We start from the raw sequence: 22,080 nt of genomic DNA on the forward strand, positions 1-22,080 counted from the left end.
CTCGTAAAACATTATTCTAATTATCACATTCTAAAAAAATTCTCTAATTATCATTTTCACTCAAAATTAAAAATAATGATTTACTTGTATTTGCTTGTCAAGTTCTTAGACATTCCAGGGAAGTATTATATTAGTGTGGTAAGATGATTTGCATAATTTATAACTTGTTTTTGTTAGACCATGAGTATGTGACGATTTTATGAAATGTTTTTAATTTTTTTTAAAGTATGTTTAAGAATAATTTTAAAAAATATTTTTAATATTTTTAATAAATATTTTCAAGTGTTAAAAAAATTAAAAACACTTCTTAAAACTACTATCAAACGTAATTTAATACTTTAAAGATAAAAAAAACTTTTAAATATTAGAAACATTAAAATGATCACTACCAAACACGCTATATATTTGATTACATTTTTATATCGAAATACTTATAATAAAAATGTTTTTTAGAAACGCTTTTTTGAAATAATCATCTATCAAATATTTCTCCAAAAAAATGTAATAAATGAATTTTAAATTTTTAAAAAATTATTTTCTAAATTTTGTCAAAGATTTAATTTTTCTTTAAAAATATTATGAGTTGAGTAAGTCCCATTTGAGGATGATCATATAAAGTAGGAGTGGCTTAAAAGTTTCTAACAAGTCCTATTTAAGGATGATCATATAATGTAGGAGTGGTTTAAAAGTTTCTCACAATTCAAAACCATCATATAGATTGACCCATGCCCCAACTCCGAAAATACACACGAAAACTAGGACAAAACAAAAGTCAACAGTGGCATGCATTTTGGGAAGGAGGTGGAATCCGGATCAGGAGTCCTATCTCCTCATCCGGAATGGCATTGCCAAAACCCAAGCTTTCATGTCCTATATTCCCAACAAGGCAACAACCACAAAGAAGCCAAAAAGTGGCTCTTCATTTCGCTGCTGACGATCATCTTACAAAGGATTCCACAAAGAAACCATTCCCAAAATTCCATCCAACACAACATGGATGTTTTTAGCATAACAGTAGGCTTTTGAATCCTGGACAGATTCACAATCTGGAAATCTTGCCAAATTACACGCAGAGAGTTTTTTTTGTTGTTTTTTTCCTTTGAGAGAGATAGAGAAAAGAAAGAATGGGAATAAACTTGTCAAATCAAATTACATACATTAATAGACAAGTGCCTTTAGAAAGAACCCATTAAATAAAAAAAAAAAAATAGAAACAAACAAGAAAAAAAAAGAACTGGAAAACCTCTCATCTGAATTGTCTACTCTTAGGTGCTTGATGGCAGAATTAACACCTGCAGATGTCTCTTAGGGTGTTAAATTTTCAAGAGTACTTACAAAAAACATAAGTTCAAATTATTCTTGATATGCATATGAGAGAGAGCAAGCTTACCTTAGGTCCTTAGCCACACAGCATCAGGAAGTCAAGGAACCCTGTTTTGCCTTGAGGACAAGCTCCTCTGTGGTTGTTCCTATGATATCATTAGCATGCTTCAATCCAACACAGTAATACCTTCCAATTGTGTCCTGAAATCAACATCTAGTCAGATTAGACAGAAACTGACCCTATCCCTCTCTCATATATCTACAAAGGGAGAGATGTAGGCAAGATGTGAAACAGAGAAATAGATCACCAGGGGTCAAGAACATCAATGAGATTTTTTCTAAGAAAGCCCTCAATCTGATTACTGAGAACTAAATTTATCCTAATAATTTCTGTTTCCCTAAATATATATAAATTATTTTCTTTAGTATGTATATGTGTGATCATAAGTGCCTGTAGAAATGCATAGACTTTCCATAAGCATACTCCATGCAATTTCTTATAATACTTCCATTCAGGAACAGACAAATCATGTATGTAACAATATTGAAGTCCCTTATCAAGGTCCCAGTAAAACAATTAATGCAATCAGTCATATAATTGAATTACTTTGTATATGATGGTTTCATTTTCTTTGAATAAGATTTGGTATGATAGCCCTTTCCCACCAACTTACAGAAATGATAGGTCCAGAATGTCCAATTTCTCCTCATTATGGATGCTTATAAGAGCATGTAATTCAAAATAATATAGACATTTGAACCAGGAACTGAATCAATGGAAATCTATTTTGGGTGATGAAAGGATAGCACACTAACTGAATTATCTCCCTGATCATAAGGCACGAAAAAGGAACCTCACCCGAGCAACAATGCCTAACTTCTCTAACTTTTGAACAGCATCATCCACATCAAAATTACAGTCCTCCCCAAACTCTTCTTTGATTAGTTCCTCACACCGCGAATCAAGATCCTATTCCAAATTGTCACAAAGCAATAAATCAATGGTGATGAAAAGAACCCATATTTAGTATCATGAGGGAATCTGGATATGTTCAAGAAGTAAAGAGCTAAAAATGATGCAGACCTGTCTTGTAGCTTTACCCTGTTCCATCAATATGAAGAATGAAATGATCACCTCTTTAACCTGCACATTTAGATTTTGAGGTTCTATAAGGTTTCAGCAGTCAGTATTGATTCCAACAAGTTATCCATTCACCCATGCAGTTAAAAAACTCCATTACAAACTTAGTATGCATAGAAGATTGAGTTGGATTTTTATCTTATGGGGAAGAAGAACTACTATGTACAAAATATTCAACCAGGCTATCCTACGAGTCATTAATTTATATAAATTACTAGTCACAGCTTGACTATGTAAACAGGTTAAGGTCTTTTTTACAGTCTTGAACAGGGTAAGGTCTTAGATCAAATACATTTTGTTGAAACTACTATCGTTGTTAGGCATGGGTATAGCTCAAAATTGAATAGATAAATCCAAAATTGAGGTCTTAACTCTACAGTTTCAACCAGAATGGAATGGTTGAGGACCCATGACTCCAAACTGATGGCACAAAGGACTCAAACTCCTTGATTTCTACAGTTAAATGGAAATTTTCCATTCTACTTTTAAAACATGCTTGACCATAACAGGATCTTAAGAAATAAGTGAATATGTTACGTAGGGCAAATTTGATTCCCAAGTCACACTAGAAAGAAAATTTCATGGGAAAAAGTTGCTTACATTTTAAATAACCAATTAAGGACTCTTACAAGCTGCAAACTCCAAGGAGTAGAGTAGCCTTTTGCTATTTTCATAGTCCATATCCTGAATTTAAAATGTTAGTGAGCTAGTCTAGCTAATCTAGGTTGGCAATTTTGTTCTAAACATTCTTTTTTTTTATAGGTAAATTTTTGTTCCCATCTGGACTTGAACTTGGAACCTCCCACAAACCCTCCCCATCCCTTTACCACCTGAGTCAGGCCTTAAGGGCAATTTTGTTCTAAACATTCTTGAATACAACTCTACGAATTTACTAGGATTTACACTAATCTTGAAGACTTGAGACCGTTGCCAAATCATACATAGGGTCATTTTGAGTCAGGCCTTAAGGGCAATTTTGCTCTAAACATTCTTGAATATAACTCTATGAATTTACTAGGATTTACACCAGTCTTGAAGACTTGAGACTGTTGCCAAATCATACATAGGGTCATTCAAGTAAGTCTGTTGAATTTGTTGAGTAAATAACGGCACACAAAGGTGTATTGTCGGCATTAGTACATAACATGTGGTTCAAGGGCCAAGAAAACTGAGAGAAGAAAATTTAGGAAGTAAAGCTCAAATGCTTGAAACTATTTTTACGTATTTTTGTTTATTTTTTATTCCAGCTTTTTCCATGTTAGCAGTCTGGCCCGTTAAAGTTTTTATGACCATAAATACACCTTATGTTGTTGACTTTTTAATAGGCACCCTAGAACTATATTGTCATTGTTCTTTACGCATTCTCAAAACTCTTAAGAGCCCCAACTTTGACAATAGTTGTTTATGGAGGTTGACCACATTCTCTCAAGTCATTGAGAAGTTCACTAAGGAATGCATGGGTGATATGTTGCAGAACTGAAGATGGGTGTAGGTGCTAACCAATGTAAAAACTTTAGGAAAAGGTAGCATCTGATCCACGTAAAACCACATACTCATTTTCTAATTTTTTAGTGAATTTCATCTATGGTCGATTGACCCCAAGGTTTTCATATCTACAGATTTTCTGGGGGACTCTATAGATGGTTTTCCACATACATCATGTGTCAATTATGCGATTGTTCTTTGCACTGATATTTGTTATCTTATGTAGATCAAAGAATATTTAACTTGTTGAAAAGGCTGAATTTTTAGGCTGAACCTCTCAGATCACCAAATTTAACTCTCAATAGGAACAAAAGATGAAATGATGACTGTTATTATCCCTTTTTTCTCTTATAGCTATCTTCATGGGCTTCTCCATGTCAGTGGTCTAGTATGAAGAAGTCTAGATATAAGAAGAATTTCAACCTGTACAGCAAACTACCTTATGCAGCCAGTAAATTTTCTGTATGGTTTCACCAAAAAAAAAAATCATATTGACTATCAAGAAAGACCAAAATATTGGATAGAATTAAAATTCCTCTATTTTAGAACTTACTTCTTGTTGAATCACGTCATCACACAAGTGAAGAAGAGTACCCTTTCCACTATCCAGCTGCTTATCATACATGGATTGTGTGATTAAGTTCTGATATGCAGCCATGTTTGCCTGAAATCTACAGTCAGTTGAAGAAAAATTAGCCACATTGGTAACACCAAATTTTAAATGAGAAATGGAGGCACCCAGCTATTAGTTATTATGTAGACAAAGCTGTCAATAGCATATAGGAGTAACATTGGAAAACATGCAATCAGGGCCTAAGCCCAACCAAGGATAAATCTAGCATAAGAAGTTGCTTTGCCATGTAGTCTCTATTGCATAACATCGTGAGTGAGAAAAGAATATGGAAAAGAACATGTCAAACCATTTGACCAGGTCAATATTTATTTCCAGAAACGTCCTTGATGGACCCATCCAATGGTGGGATCATGACCACAGGTCCACAACCATAAGCAACATAAACATTGATCAATTGAATAATATTTATGCATATGCCTCCATGTTTTATGGTATGAATCCATGCCATAAAAGAAGAAAAAGAAGAAAAAGCACTTTACGTGAAGTATGTTTTGGCACAGTAACCGATCAGAGTAGAAAGGATGGCAATAATAACCCAAAGATCAGCTTTAGGCATGTCAAGTGAACCGACTACAGCCACCTGTAAAGAAAGACATGTAAGTGAACAAGATGGATGAAAGACAAAAACCATCTACATATTAAATATTATGGATATCAAATATCTGACCAGCCCAACTACAGCAGACGCAATGAACTTGACCCAGTCCATCGGAGTTAAACCTGGATTTTTCTTTTCTGGCTGCTCAAAGGAAAATGTTACAAGACATGTTAACAGCTGTATAGAAAACTTTTGAGAGAAAAAGGTGCAATTAAAACTTTAAATACCTGAGATGGAGAGTGAGTGAGAGGGGGGAGGAGAGAAAGCAGACAAGAACTCACCAGGACTATTTCCATATCAGCCATTGGAATGTTTTTGAAATGCTTCACATATATTCCTCGCTCTGGTTTTGCTGCCGTACATGCCCGCCTGCAAAGTCACCTATCTTGTTAGATGCCAATGAATTATTCTCCATGGTGTTTTAAATGCTAAGATCGGAGAGCACTTCAGACAAGGACCTTGGTAATTTCATATGATATATAAATCATTTCCCGAATACACTGCACAATTGTTAGAAGGTTCCCTGACATGCTATTAATCCCTTCAGGGTGCCCTCAATATCCATAGATGAAATAACCCACTCTAACACATAAGAAACTGAGAAATTATGGGCATTTTTTTAATTGTTAACACTGTAAAATATGCTCATGCCTGTAAGAATTCATTTCAATACAACCATCCTAAACTTGGTTTACAACAGTATTTTGAAAAAAATAAAAAGTGTTCACAAGGCATTACCTGTAAACAACAATTATCCTATCAAATGTAGGTTCTTGGATGGTGATCTTGCCCGCCAGATTGCGAACACTAGGAGGAGCAAAAGGAAATAGTCATAAACTAGTAATCAACATCTGAAATTTAAGACAGGAAACTCAATTACAGCAAATGACAATTGCAAGGTTGTCCAGTTGTGCATTTAATATTTCTCACATTTGAATATTTTGTTTGTTATTGGAAACAAACACTCCATGTCATTGAATCACAAGAGAATATACAAAGAAAAATTAGCTATCCTTCCCAAAAAAACAAAATTTTACCAAGAAGAAGAAAGAAGTATAAAAGAAAAGAAAAAATAAAAAGCAAACATGGAAGGGTGGCTTTGGAAAATAAAAATCTTCTTATTCTCTCTTTGAAAAATTAGTACAAATATTTATACAACTTTCAAACTCGTACAATAAATGGAAATCGAATAAGACAACTGACTTACTCCTAAAATTCTTCCTACAAATCCTCTAAATTACAACTTCCCTAATTTACATAGTTAATTCATTTAAATATGCACAAAATCAGGAATAAATCAAATAAACTCCATGAAATCAAGAATAATTATTGGATTTTGACACTCCCCCTCAAGTTGGTTCAAAGATATCTTCCATTCCCAACTCGCTAACCATAGAGTTGAATGTAAGATTCTAAACTCCCTTTGTGAAGACATCAACTAGTTGTAGTTTGGATGCAACAAACGGAGTATAAATCAGTCCACTATTAACTTTTTCTTTAATGAAATGTCTATCAATCTCAACATATTTAGTCTTGTCATGTTGTACGAGGTTGTGAGCAACGCTGATTGCAGCCTTGTTATCACAATACAGTCTCATGGGCTCCTCAAGATTAATTTGTGGTTCCCTCAATAAACCCTTTAGCCACATGAGTTCACAAATGCCAAGGATCATGGCTCGAAACTCAACTTCATATCACAAGATGCTTCAAATGAGCCTCCTCATGGGTTTATATAGAGCCCAGGAAGCTTCTGGAGACTCCTGGAGCCATCTACATTAAGCCATTGGAGGGAAGAGTGTGGAAGGTTCTAGAGATGCCTAGAGATGTCCACACATCTCTACACTATGGTGGAAGCCATGAGAGGAGTCCAAGGCTTTCTAGAGAATTCTAGAGATCTCTTGTACATAGGGTTGTACATAGAATTGTGTAGGGTATTCTAGAATCTTCTTGATTTGTAAGGGACCCTCCAAGGTTCCAAAGAGTTCCATTGGTGCCTATAAATAGGTGAGGGCCTCATTGGCCAAAGCACCACCCAAATCACTTCCTAACCAAGCAAGTGAGTTTCTAAGCATTGTATAGCTTCCTTTGAAAGTAATAAAGCTTCCATTCTTTAAGAGTTGCCTACTACGACTTCTAAAGCTTCCGAGTTGTGAGTGTCTTAGCCTAGCAAGCTAAACATTGAGAGTAAGGCTGACTTAAAAGATCAAGGGTCTTGGCTTGTCTAAGTGCCGCACGAGCTTAGGAAAAGACTAAGTCCGTGACATTCAGCACTAGACCAAGAAACTACATGTTGCTTTTTACTTCTCTAAGAAACCAAATTGCCGCCCACAAAAGTACAATACCTTGTAGTAGATCTCCTATCAGTGATAGAACCTACCCAATCTGTATTTGTGTAAAGCCTTAACTCTAAGGTGTTAAGGCGACTGTTCTTTGAGAACAATAAACCCTTTCTCTGAGTTAACTTTAGGTACCTCAAGATTCTAAAGATTGAATCCATATGACATTATAAGGGGAAGTACTTGTGGTTGTCCTTAACCCTTGATTGTGGCTTTCCATGCAATTTCCAGCAAGTCTCTCTAGTGTATCTTGGCTTATTACAATGATCACACCATCTACTCTCATTTTCTCCCCCTTTTTGAAGTCCTGGATTGTTGTCTTAATCTGTATTGAGTGCTGAATTCTCATATGGAGTTGGTCCCATCATTACAATGCTTCTAGACTCTTCACTATGCACATAGGAATGAACTTCATGTAAAGATGGAAGAGGATATTTTCCAAGTATTTGACCTCTTACCTGATAGGCTGATCCAATTGTGGATTTAATCCAGCCAAAAAAACCAAAGATTTGATCCCATTCAATCATCTCAAGCAGCCTTGTTGCATCTGCTGCAGATTCCATTTCAATATGTTGGTAGAGATCCAACTCTTGCCACAAGACCTTCAGTGTTATGTTGTAGTAGGTTGTCACTGAGAGATCTTTCTGCTTCTTGTCATGAATCATGGTCTTCAGTTCATAAATCCAACCAGAATCTCCTTTCTTCGAGTATGTTTGTGACACAGCATCCCAAACCTCCTTAGCCAAAGAAAGAGACAAAAATGGTTTGCCAATTTCTAGTTGCATTGAATTCAGCAGCCATGACATTATTATGGAATTTTCAGCATCCCATGATTCAAAAGATGGATCAGATAGTTTTGGTACCTCAATGGTACCACATAAATATCCCATTTTTCCTCTACTTTTAAGGAAAAGTTTTGCCAATTGAGACCACTCAAGACAGTTATGCCCATTAAGCTTCTCAGTTGTAATCTGAAGTGTGAGATTATCAAAATGGGTTGCTGTCTTGAGTTGGTTCGACAAAATTCTAGCAGAAGTTTCTTCCACCATTGGTAGAAGAAAACAAAGGAAGAAGTAAGGGATGAATAAAGGTTGATGACAACAGAAGGTTGTGAATATGATAGGCAACGCTTGGCACTGAAGACCAAGAAGAAAAAAAACCTACTAGAAACCTTTTTTTAGCCTTGATACCATGTTGGAAAATAAAAATCTTCTTATTCTCTCTTTGAAAAATTAGTACTAATATATATACAACTTTTAAACTTTCCAATAAATGGAAATAAAATAAGACAACTGACCTACTCCTAAAATTCTTCCTACAAATCCTCTAAATTACAACTTCCCTAATTTACATGGTCAACTAATTTAAATATGCAGAAAATATGCACAACATCATAAATAAATCAAATAAACTCTATGAAATCAAGAATAATTATTAGATTTCAACAAGTAGAAGCAAAAATTAAAAAAGACCTTCCAATACAAAGCAACTCCAAAGCCAACATGAACAGCACATGGAGATACATACACAAATAAATATGCATATACACACACAAATAAATATGCATATACACACACATATTGATTGACTTGATTGAAGATATTAAAAAATTAATTTCCTAATTTCCAAGATTTGATTGAAAATACTAGGAAATTAATTCTTTGGTTTCTAGGATTGTATAGTTATATAATTCCCAGGCTTCCGAGATTGTATAGTTATACATTTCCTCTATTATTTTTCCTAATTTATAAGATAAAGGATTTCTAAGTATTAGGCAACTTTCTTTGTATAATTTAGTTTTCCAATTTTGTAGGATTATACACTATAAATATTGTACCATTTTTTCAGAACTGTAATGAACAAAGTCATTCTTTTCCACATTGTATCAAAACCTGTTTCAAGTTTCTAAGTTCTCTTCTAATTTTTTCCTTGAGGTCTATAGTACAATCTATTTATTGTGGCCTTCATTGCCATAATTCTCTGGCTCAATGACCTTCATTGTCATCACCATTTCTTTTCCTTCTCAACAACTTTCTTTAATATTGATTTGTCTCAATTTCACTGTCCATTATATCAAAAATCTCAAAAAATCTAACCTCAAACACAAGATTCCAGAACCATCCACCTACTAATGACAATCAAAATCTTCAACCCTCTTTTAGACTTAATGATCGAAACTATCTGGTGTAGTCTCAACATGTGCGCACATTCCTAAAAGGAAAAGACAAGCTCAATCACTTGATTGGACCAGTGCCAAGTGAAGACTTTTTTTTTTTGAGAAGTGAGGCAATACTATAAATAAAAGAGAAAGAAGCTATACACTAAAGTACAATACACGTATACAAAGGGTGTCCACGAAATCAACAAAATCAATGAAAGGCATTAGGCAAAGCTAAAAAATAAAGGAACCAAACTACTCCCTCTCTCATCTAAAGCCCACAAAATCAACAAAATCAATGAAAGGCATTAGGCATTCTCCTATGTACAAACTAACCCATAACCTAGGATTGCATTAAAAAGTGTGTTTAAGCACTTGGAACTGTTGATTCTTTACTTTCAAACACCCTCTGATTCCTCTCTTTCCAAAAAATGCAAAAGGAGCAATCCTCCAAACCTTCTACCTTTTTCTTCCCACAAAAGAATCATGCCAACTTAGGAAGTCTCCTTGATCATAGAGCAAAGGACCCATGCAATGCCAAACAAAGAGAATAGGATCTGCTATAGAATGTGATCTATTAATTCCTCTTCGCTTTTACAAAAGGCACATCTATTCGCCAATGACCATATTCTCTTTTGAAGTTGATCCCCAATCAATACTTTGCCTTAACTAACTGCTTAAGCAAAAAACCCTGCTCTTGAAGGGACTCAAGAATTCCAAATGATGGCCTCTGGATAAGGAATTCCACGTCACATACTAAGATGGAATATAAAGATTTAATGGAAGAGACCCCATTCTTAGAATCCATCCATACATGTTTATCCTTCTCTTCCCTCCTTATCATGCTCCCTTGAAGTTTTGAGAAAAAAGCCTCCACATCATCTACCTCCCAATCATTCAAGTGTCTATCAAAACATAGATTTAGTGGCTCCTCTCACCCTAATCCTCTCACACATCCACCATCCAAGCCTCCTTTAAGGGAGCTAAAGCAAACAAGAAGGGGAAAGCCATACATAAGGGATCATCCCCGCACCACCTATCTTTCTAAAACTTCACCCTCCTTTTGTCTCCCACCACAAAGGCTACACCACTACCAACAAGGTCTCAATGTTTCCTAATATTTTTCCAAACCCCCAACCCATACCTTTCCCTCACATTCTATGAACACCCTCCCAGCTGCTCCTCTCCATACTTACTCATAATAGCCTTTTTCAAAAAAGTTTCTTCTTCTAAAGGATATCTCCAACACCATTTCCCCAATAGAGCCCTATTAAGCACTGAAAGGCTTCTAATTCCTAAGCCCCCTTTTCTCTTCTTCCAACAAACAATCAGCCATTTTACTAAATGTAACTTTTCTCCAAGGCCCCTCCACCCCAAAGGAAACCCCTCTAAATTTTCTCTAGTCTCAATCCAACTTTTTTAAGACATGATAAACAAAGACATGTAACAAATAAGCAAATTGGATAACATACTACAAATTAAGGTTAACCTCCTTTTTGAAATGTATTGTCTTTTCCACAATGAAAGTCTTTTGCGGAATCTTTCTTCCACATTGTCCTAAACTAACTGTGCTCCAAATGAAGTCCCAAATAAGTGGTTGGGAGCTCCCTAAGCTTGCATCCCAACACAAAAGCCAATCCATCCACATTAACCACACCTCCCCCTATTAGGATCAATTCACTTTTTCCAAGTTGATTTTCAAGCTCGAAAGAGTTTCAAACAACATAAGCAACCAACTTAAATATAACATTTGAATTTAAGGTGTCATTAGCAAACAAAATAAGAGACACCTCCACCCCCTCACCCTCCTACCTCTCACCCTAAAACCCAATAAAAAACCAATCTCTCTAGCCTTCTCCAAGAGATAGTAGTAGTGTCTCCATTTCCAAACAAAGAGATAGGAAGAGAGGGGATCCCTTTGTCCCAAACCTTTAGAGCTAGGAAAAAAGCCTGAAAGAGAACTATTGACAAGCACCGAAAACTTTGCTATTAAGATACACCATCTAATTCAATCGATCCATTTTTAACCAAATCCTATTTTTCTAAGAACAGATAACAAGAAGTCTAGTTGACACAAGCATACACCTTTTCAATGTCAAGCTTACAAATAACATCATTGAACTCACTCTTCATCATCGAATCAATTGACTCATTAGCTATAAGCACTACATAAAGAATTTGCCTTTCCTTATTGCATTCTATAACTCAGAGACCACCTTTCTCATCATCATCTTCAACCTATTAGCTAACACCTGAGCAATGATCTTGTACAAACCACCTACAAGGCTAATTGGTTTAAAATCTTTTAGGTCATTGGCATCTTATTTTTTTAGAATTAACACCAAGAATGTAGCATTCAATCTTTCTTCAAACTTTTCCTGGTAGTAGAACTCCCTAAACAAGTCCATCACTTTTTCTTTCACAAAGTTCCGACCAAAATGCCAAAAAGAAATAGGAAAACCATTTAGGCTTGGAGCCTTATATCCATTCAAGTTTGAGAAGGCTTAGAACACCTCCTCCTTCATGAAAGGCACCTCTAGACCTCTTGCTTTCTGAGAATTTAAAGCCTTGAAAGACATCCCACTAATGCTAGGTCTCCACTTCCTCGAATCAGATAAAAGAGATTTGAAAGTTTGAACTACCCCTTCCTTTATCTCATGTTCCTCATAAACCCAAGCCCTATCGATGCAAATTTTAACCAAGCAATTCCTTCTTTTATGCACATTACCCATTTATACAAATTTTGGCTAAGCAATTTTGGCTTGTGCCAAGTGAAGATAATCCCAAGTTTGCTATCTGATGAGGGTGACTCAATGATCATGTCCTAGCAATGGCACATAATGCAACCAAAAACCAGTGGAGCATGCATCTTCCTGAAAATGACAAAAGAAATTAGGAAAGCAGTGAAATAGACTTATTCCGAAGTCTAAGATGCTGCCCAAATTTACAAGATAAAGGTCAAGATTCACTCTATAAAGTAAGGTACTTTATCTATAACTGAGTACTATAATGTTTTATGCACTCAAAGCAGTCTAATCCGTGCACAAATTCTGATAGAAGAGAGATACTCAGACAGCCAAGTAACAAGGATAGTCTCTGGTGTACTCATTGCAAGAAACCGAGGTATAAAAAGGAGATGTGTTGGAACTTGGAAGTAACATGGGAAACCTCCCTCGATAGGAATGGTGGAAACTGGAACCAACAACAGTTTGAACATCAAGGAGGTCAACCAAATATAACACATTTTGAGGAGAAACCCAACCATGAGAACTCAGACAGCTTGGAGTTTGCGGGACTTAAAAAGGGAAGAGATTAAAAGACTTTGGGGTTTCCTCACCTCTTCAGACAATGCATCATGCTCCCACAACTAGTTCTTTTAGTGTCTCAAAAGATTGTTGGCATGGAAATTAGCTTATGGACTTGGGTCCTACAAACCACATGAACCATAACTCTCATCACTTTTGTCTTATAGCCGATGTCCTAGAAACCAAAAAATCAAAGTAGCTGACAAGAACACTACCTAGAAACTAAAAAGAAAAAATAAAATCTTTTCAAATACAACAAGAAGACTTAAAAAATTAGAAACCTGACATAAAGAAAACCACTACCTAAAATAGAAACATCACAAAAGACTATACTTAATTTGAACTAACTCTACTACGTCCCAAAAGTAACTTGAATCATCATTGGAACTCCAAATTCAGACGTGGGCATTGGAACTAGTCTTTCCCGTACTCTTATAAACCTTCAAATGATGTCTCCAGCAGTGTTTCCAATTAAAATAATCCTAGGAGAGGTTGCGAGATGTGCACTATTATTCTGAAAAAGACTGAAAAACAGGATCATCTTGTTGAAGATTATTACAGCTGGTAGAACATATACAGCTGCATAAGTTGTACAGCTGTATACAACTAAATATATATATATATAGGTGTATATTTATGTACATAATCCCTAATTTGTAGGGATTCTTTATTTTCTTCCTTTTTCTTTCCTTTCCACTATTGTATATATATTTCATTGGTTGTATACTTCCAAGACATGAAAAGAAATACAATTTTTCTCCACACATCTAAATAATCACCTTACTACCCAGTTCAAAATATCAAGCTACTGTAAATTAATTCCAGCTTCTGGAAACCAAAATTGACTTTTAGAACCTTCTATAACTGAATCCATTTTTCAGCCTATAGCTTCAGTGAAATTTACATGACATTTTTTTAAGTTTTAGTGACCCGATTTTGAAGAGTTTAAAACCTTCATCCATGTTGAGTTTGACTTTTAACTATTCTTTGAACTCTGTGCATGTATGTGCATGTAAAAGGGGAGAGAGACCAAGAGAGTAGCTTTTTGCTTCATCAGATAATTCAATCACTTAACTCATGGTAACAAATTAGGATTTCATGATTCAAACTTAGGAGTAGATCACAAAATTATCAGGGCCAACTTGGAGAAAATCCTGTAATGATCTGTTTCCTTTGATAGACAAATGAAATAGATATAGATTAAAAACACTTAATAAAATGGAGGAGTGGAAAAGTGCTAGGTGAGAAAGAAAAGACGAGGGGGAAAAAACAAAGGGCCCACCCAAGACCAAACCCAAATTATTAAGAAAATCAAAGACCGGCATTTCAAACCCCCAATGCATCTGAGAATGATCATAAAAGGATTTTAACAAATCTTTCAGTAACATACTCATCCTCTCTGAAGGTTCTGGTATTACCCTCACTCTAGAGGCAATAAAAAAAATAAAGGAGACCAATCTCCACACTCTTTTGCACTACATAACCACACCTTTGTTGTCTGAATCCAAAAACTCACTAACCACCTTTGGGAACAGCCACTGTGAGAAAGTTGGAGGTCCCAAAGCAGTTGAGCCTTTCTATGGTGGATGAGGGTCTGATTCGCCAACTCCTGCTTATCTTTGTACTGTTACCAACAGCCAATCCATCCTCATAAAAACTGATAAAGTGTAAGAATCTTTCACCAAACTACTTCTCAAGCCACAAGGCACACCCTTAAAGGCCCCTCTGAGTCCCACACCTCCTTTGCAGGGAGCTGCAATGAAATCTCAAAAGAAATGGAAAAATATAAAAACTTAACAGTAAAAACGTCATTCTTCGCACCTTCCACACTAACATATCCCTCAACAACCCCCTAAAAAGCCATGGAGCAAATACTCTAAAAAACCACCTACCATCTCTGTCTCCCAATTTTGAAACCTCCTCATGAAACAGATCCTCTAGAAACCTTGCCCTTCCACAGTCACATAAAGATCTATTACTGTCACATTTCTATTTAAGCCAACTCTGGAAAGGAAGGAAACCAGTCTTTCAGGGCAGAGTCACCACATAATCTATCAAACCAAAACTTAGTTTTGCAACAATTCCCAACCATGATAGTCCTAGGCAAAAATTTCAACCAACCTCTTTTGGTAGCTTTCCAAGTACCCACTACAAACACAACCCTCCCCCTTCATACTTCACTCACCATCAATTTGGCTGAAATTTACTTGCTATTACCCTTTTCCAAAGACAGTCATGCACTTCCACAAAACTCTGCCACAATTTTCCCAGCACAGCTTTTGTTCAAGATAGAAAGGCCTCTAATACCCAGCCCCCCATTAATTTTGTCCTTAAAAATATTGGCCCACTTCACTAAATGAACTTTTTCCCTTGAAAGATCGTTCCTCCACAAAGAGTCCCTTTGAATATTCTTTACTCAGACTCTCACCGCATTAGAAATGACAAACAAGGACATGTAACAAACTGACAACCTGGAGAGGATGCTTTTGGTAAGAGTCAACCTTCCTTCCACATAGGTATTGTGTTCTAAGAGGCAAGTCTTCTTTTGAAATGCTCCACCAGGCCTCACACTGCATAGGACCTGAAAGAAGGCCCCCAGCTGAAGGCCTAAAAAGTAGGGGCAAACTGCACCCAAAATGCTATCACCCAACTGTCAACTATCCTCCAGGAATTATTGGGATATTTGGAAACTTCATAAAAAACAATTTAAAAAAAAAAAATCAGAATGATTAAGGCATGACTAGCAGAATTGAAGAGTGATTCAAGAATAACAAGAGACATAGGATAAAATCAGGTTTCATTTGTCTTAAGAAAAAGATGGTCCAAATTCAGGAATTTATAGACTCATTCAAGCAGTTCAAGAAATAAAAAGCAGGGAAAAGAATAATGCATGCCTGAGTTCCATATTTTCAATACGAATCCGTTCAACACTCAGGTCATCTGCTTCTGCTTCAGTGCGAATTTCATCATTTTTCTTTGGATCTTTCTTTTCCCGTGCATGTGACTTTCTGAAAAAAAATCTTTCCAGCCTGCAAGTACAGTAACCCCAGACAAACTAAAAAACAAAACAACATAAAACAGTCTTTTCCAAAAAACTTACCGTTTGGAATATAAATAATGATGAATTTCCTTAAGATCAAGCTATTTGTACAATAATGCCAGTGTGACCATTATAATAAACCCCAGATACCCAACCACAAAATGTAAAAAAGATGGACAGTACCCAGATTAATATTTAAACTATGCTAAATACTAAGTTCTTAATTCATCTCCATAATATCCTAAAAAAACATTTCCAAGTTATGAAGCATGATAATTACTTGCCTAGTCAATTTCAAAAGCATTAACCATAGACGTGAAATGATCATGTCCACTTTCTCCATGAAAAAGTAATCAGATGTTCGATCTATTCCAATGCCGCGTCTGAAGATTACATACTGAAAATAAATAAATGGATCCAGATTAGTTTTTCTTCTTTTTGGGAGAGAGAGAGAGAGGAGGAGGAGGAAGGTTAACTGCATTGTATGAAGATTGCATGCATACTGAAAATAAAAAACAGATCCAGATTAGTTTTTCTTCTTTGTGTGTGTGTGTGAGGGCCTTTCTTCACTGTGTGAACAATGTCTTAGTATGTATGAGCATTCCGGGCTGAGAGAGAGAGAGGGAGAGGGGAAAAAAAGAGAGCATAAAAGGTGCACATGTCATTTACTAGTTATTAGAATTACCAATAAAAACCATAGAACCAACACTAACAACATCAACAATTACTAGGGACCTGTAATTCAAGTCCTAATCAGCCAACATCAATTTAAGGTGCATCACTACAGTATTAAGATCGGATGGTACAGAATTTTCAGTATTGCAGTAGACATGTGAATTTACATGCAAGCAATCTTGATCTACTTTATTATACACATCCATCGCAAGGATTACTTCCTCTGATGTCCAAAGTAGTAAAAATGGACTTTGTAATGAATGACCATAAAATATAAAAAACATATATATATATATATATATATATAGAGAGAGAGAGAGAGAGAGTGAGAGAGAGAGACACACACACAAAGGAAGTTAGAAATTTGAAATTTGACACCTAGTTAAGCATTAAAGTTGTCTCACTGACATTGTCACATGGTTCAAGACACAGAAAAGTCAATACAGAACCTCACTATGAAGATCTAGTCCAGCCCTTCTTTAGCAGTATTTATAATGTTATGTCATGTTTTTACTGGAATGCATTCCCTCATTCCTGACACTCTTGAATGCTAACCAAACTGAACAACAAGGACTAAAATTTGAACAAAATGGAAGGGAAGCCCAAAGGTATAGCTCATAATCATCTACACACCATTTTATCTGCTGAAGAACAGCTTATTTCTTTATTATCTATTTATCACATATATCAATATTTATTATTTCGGTCTCTCTTTTCTTTTCTGTTCTTTTTTCATTTTCTTTTTGATGGGTAAAATTCATGTGCTTAAAGATCAAATCAAGTACCCAAGCTCCTCAGAAGACTTGGACCCAGTTCAGGGCATGACAAAGAGCTCCACCAAATATTAAATATGAAACAACTAGCATGTTCTCATTTTTAAGGCATCTTGTCTGAACTTAAAATCAGACAAGATTTACAATACAAAACATAACATTGAATTGAATTATACCAATCTCTACTGGGCCCAAAATATTTAGGATAGCAAAATAGAATTACATCAACAAACTAAGAAACCTAAAGCTTAATAAAGCAAACATATCAGATAAGCATAATACATGAGAAAAATAAGATAATGGTGGAGAAAATAGATGAAAGTTGCATTCTACATAAAGAATGACAGATAAATTAACAGCCCACAAGCTATATATGCATTAAAAAAATAAGTGAAAAAGAAATCCTATGTAACCAATAACTCAAAATTGCATCAAAAAATTTACCCGACAACTTAAAAAGGAGCCACATCCCACTTTCTGCCACACTCAAAATAAATAAATAAATAATAATAAAAATAAATTATAATTATAATAAATGAATAATAGTAATAATAATAATAATAATAAAATTCACCCAACAACTTAAAAAGGAGCCACACATCCCACTTTCTACCACACTCAAAACAAATAATAATAATAATTACTACTACTAGTATTAGTACTATGTTTGGTTGTATTATAAAAAAATAAAAATAATTAAAATTAGTGGGAAAATTATGCATTTTCAAATTATTTAATCTTTATATAAAAAGTTAAAATAAGTGAAATAAGCTTAAAGTAGTATATAGAAATAATTTATTAATTTTAAATCTATTTTTTATTTTTCTTTACTTTTCCTTCTACTTTTCCCCTCTATTTTCTTTCCCTTGTGTTTTCCCTCATGTTTTTCAGGAACCAAACACAGCCTAAAGGTATTTTGACCACCTTGCAATCCTTTTAGCTGAATTTAGAAAATACCTTATCAGAAAAATCTGGAATGTTTTCTTGAGGATGCTCAGAAAAATACCTCCCCAAAAGCTTCTTGTCAAGCTACAGCCATTAAGAAAACAACAATGGGATCAGCAAATGTGATGAACATGAGAAAATAGACAATATATATATATATATCAATAGATATTTCTGTACTTGTTTAAATTAGTAATTAGAAACCTTGGATTCATCAACTGTGATGGGAAGATTTAGGAGATACTGCCCTGAGAGAGCAACATCAATCTCTTCCTCAGTTGCTATCTTGAAGTTGCTCTTCTCCATCACCTGTATAAAAGAAGAGAGAAAGGAAAAAAAATGGAAACGATAAAGAAATGGAGAAGATAAGTTTAAAACATAACAAAACATCTCTCTCTCACACGTGCACATACACACACACACAAACAAAAGATATCATGTGACTCCTGTGTTTGGAAGCATATAATTCTGACTCATTACGACAAACCTTGCAGGCTATCCTCAGATGAATGAGTAATGACAGGGAAAAAAACATAGCAAGGCTCCAAAAGATCCAAACCACTAGTTCATGCCCTCATGTTCTTGGGAAAAACAGGTATCAAATATTTAATAGAACAATCATTAAAAATAATAGTTAAATGTAAACTCCAGTAACATTTTTAAGCCGATGATATTTCCCTTCACCATGCTAGCGAAATTCAGGTTCATGTATAACTTCCAAAAATATATCAAGTAAGAAGATGGGACTGTAAATTCAGTTGTCCAAGGACAGACACCTCAGTGTAAAGGCCAGGTGCTCTCAAAAAGTAGCCTACATTTAGCATAAATCTCTTTTTCAAGAAAGATAGCAACTGAGCATACAATAACCTCAGTCACAAATAAGCATGGCATCAGCCAATGAGAATCAAAGGAACAGCATCCCCAGAGGGGATGCCCTGATGGGCAAATTCAGTTTCCATGGAAAATTTAATGCAATCTGAGAGAAGTCACAATAAGATGCAACAGCCACAATACCTGAAATAAATACATCAGGAAATTCTGTTCAAGAACATCAATTTCTTCAGGAGGGAGATTCTGTTGTTCCAATTTTTTAGCCCCATGAACAGGGTCAAAGAGGGAGTACAATTGCTGCAAAACAATATATGTTGAATTTAGATTAAAGCAATGAGCAGGAGACAGATAACAGGACAGCATAGTATCAGATTATGAATACTGAAAAGAAGCGTGAGTCTCCAATAAAATACCATCAGATCCTCAAACTGTAGAAGATACCAAGCTCGTATTGTGTATTCAACTCTCTTGCACAGCTTTAAAAACTCGGCACGGTCAGAACTATGTTCTGCACAAAATTAAAAACTCAAGGTTTAGTCAAATATCATGAGCTAAATCTCATGGATCGCCAAAACCTTCAATAACACTATTTGAGCCATGGATGCTGTGGTTAGAATTTAAATTGGCTGATGAAGAGATTGGAGAAAATTTCGCACTATCAGACCACAAATTTCAAATGGATTACCTAACAACAGGGTTGCATCCACTGACAAAATTAATCAACAAACTTCAACAAAATAGAAAAGACTAAAAATGGATGGAGATTGCCCTAAAACATACTGGACATCAAAGCAAAATGTCAAAAACAGTTGCTTTTAAATCTATGTAAGCCCACCAACAAGAGTTGTGGCAAAAAGTTAAATCTCAAATCCCTGAGTGCCCAGTTCCACAACAGCCACAGCACTCTCACCCATCCCCACAAGCAGAAAGAACCATCTGGTTCAAAAATATGAATATTAAACACAATTGGCAGGAATGAATAACACAGCGGTAACCAATTCTGAATATTAGAAAACAAAAACAAGCCATATATTCACAGGAACAGGAACACAAACCCTTTTCATTTCAATAGATTTCAACAGTTTTCCAAATTTGTGAAAACCCCAAATGCATAAATCTAGATACGAGATAAACCAACGATACGATGCAACAAAAGCAAAGCAAATTGAGATAGTTTTTTCATTATTTGGTGCCGGAAAAACCAAAATGCTCCACTCAACCCCGCCTAATGCCAAACAATTCAACGTAGCCAAAGAAAAAAAAATTCCATTCCTCTGAAACCGAACCAACAGATATTAGATTCAAAAAATATTTTTTCTTTTCCTTTTTTATTAGAACCAAAAGAAGGGTAAAAGAAGCAATCGGGATTAGACGGCATACCAATGAGGTTGGCCAGTGTCATGATAAGCTTGGGCTTCAGAATTGGAATCACTGATTCCCGCTCTAATCGAATCACTTCTCTCTTCACTTCTCTGCTCTTCTTCTGCTTCTCCATTTTCTGAACAGACCGACACAGACCCTTCTCTGTTTCTCTGTAGGGCAAGTGCTTTTTAATAAGCTAATGGATTCTTGAGGTCAGATGTGGGGTTTTCTCTGGGAATCCATGGATTTGATTCATACTTTGCACACAAGGCAAGGTAGGGCAGAAAGAAGTGAAACATCCAACCACAGGTCCAGAGTGCCTCTGTTTCTCACTCTATAAGTGCACCCATTGTAATTCTATGTGGATCTGACAGCCACAGAGTTAGAGCTTCGTCCCTTTTGCCATCTGTAACGCCCCGTCTCTTCGTAAGGAGATTTTTAATATTTTAATTCAATTTGTTGGGATAATTATTGCAATAAAGGGAAAATCTCATGGAAAGCAAGCGGGTTAAAGTTAGAAAGGGTCTTTGAACCAATGATGTTGCCCTGAAAAGCAAATAAGAGATGTGTTCTTTGTCTGTTTCCCAGGATAATAATTCATTTACCCTTTTAAGTAACCATTGCAGGGTTTTTCCTCAGCCACAGGGGGGAGATTCAATTTTGGAAACAAACCAGGAGTTTAAGAACGTGGCTTTCTCCGCTTAGATCTAAGGCAAGGAAGTTATCCTCAGTTTTGCAGAGCTAGTAATTTGCGTCCATATGTCCAATGTCCAATGTCCAATCAGATTGATCATGAAATCCACTCAAATTTTGTTGTGGCGTTGCCAGATTGTCTGATAAATAATTTGTCACGTATGCTGGACAAATGGACAAAGCTTTTAGTTTTGCCGACAGCTTTGCCGACATGGCCCATTTGAACCACATCTCATATACAATCCACCAACGCCGCTTTCTGCTCCCAATGTCAGGCGCTGAATTAATGTCATATGATTTTGAGGCCTCTTATGATAAAATCTAAATTATTTGAGTGCTTATTAAAATTTCAATCATTTTAATAAAAATATAAATAACTCAAATACAATCATATATATGGAATAATAAATATTAATTAATTAATTAAAATAATGCAAACAAAAATGGGAGCAATGACTTGGAGTTCACCTCCAAAAGTTCATATCATGGTCTTACCAAACCCCCTTTTTATTCAACTTTTAAAAAGTTGAAAATCATTTAAAAAAGCTTAACGTGGAATCCATAAAAAAAAGTTACATCTCTTTAAAACTTTATAAAAATATTGATTTTTATAAAATATTGAATAATTATCCATAAAAATATTTAAAACTTTATAAAAATTAAATGAAAAAAATAATTTTTTTTTTTTACTTTTTAATGTTTAATAAAAATAAAATATTAAAAAAACAAACAACTTACTATTTAACATTATTAAACATTAGTTTTAATTTCTATTTAGAAT

At 35.2% G+C, this 22,080-nt stretch overlaps 1 protein-coding gene across 1 annotated transcript; it reads right to left on the reverse strand.

Moving 5' to 3' along the window:
- Nucleotides 1-968: 968 nt before the first annotated feature.
- On the reverse strand, nt 969-21,330 carry LOC100241226 (uncharacterized). Its single transcript, XM_002275955.5, has 16 exons — nt 20,625-21,330; nt 19,658-19,752; nt 19,428-19,541; nt 18,618-18,722; nt 18,426-18,497; nt 16,305-16,417; nt 15,875-16,009; nt 5,920-5,988; nt 5,463-5,550; nt 5,251-5,322; nt 5,063-5,163; nt 4,503-4,620; nt 2,408-2,467; nt 2,183-2,293; nt 1,391-1,524; nt 969-1,292 (listed from the first exon to the last, which is right to left on the reverse strand). Exons 1-15 carry the CDS (start codon nt 20,737-20,739, stop codon nt 1,414-1,416), a joined length of 1,479 nt encoding a protein of 492 aa, XP_002275991.1. The 5' UTR covers nt 20,740-21,330; the 3' UTR covers nt 969-1,292; nt 1,391-1,413.
- Between the last annotated feature and the right edge of the window lie 750 nt (nt 21,331-22,080).

This window comes from Vitis vinifera, chromosome 14 (genome assembly GCF_030704535.1).
Source record: "Vitis vinifera cultivar Pinot Noir 40024 chromosome 14, ASM3070453v1".
NCBI lineage: Eukaryota > Viridiplantae > Streptophyta > Magnoliopsida > Vitales > Vitaceae > Vitis > Vitis vinifera.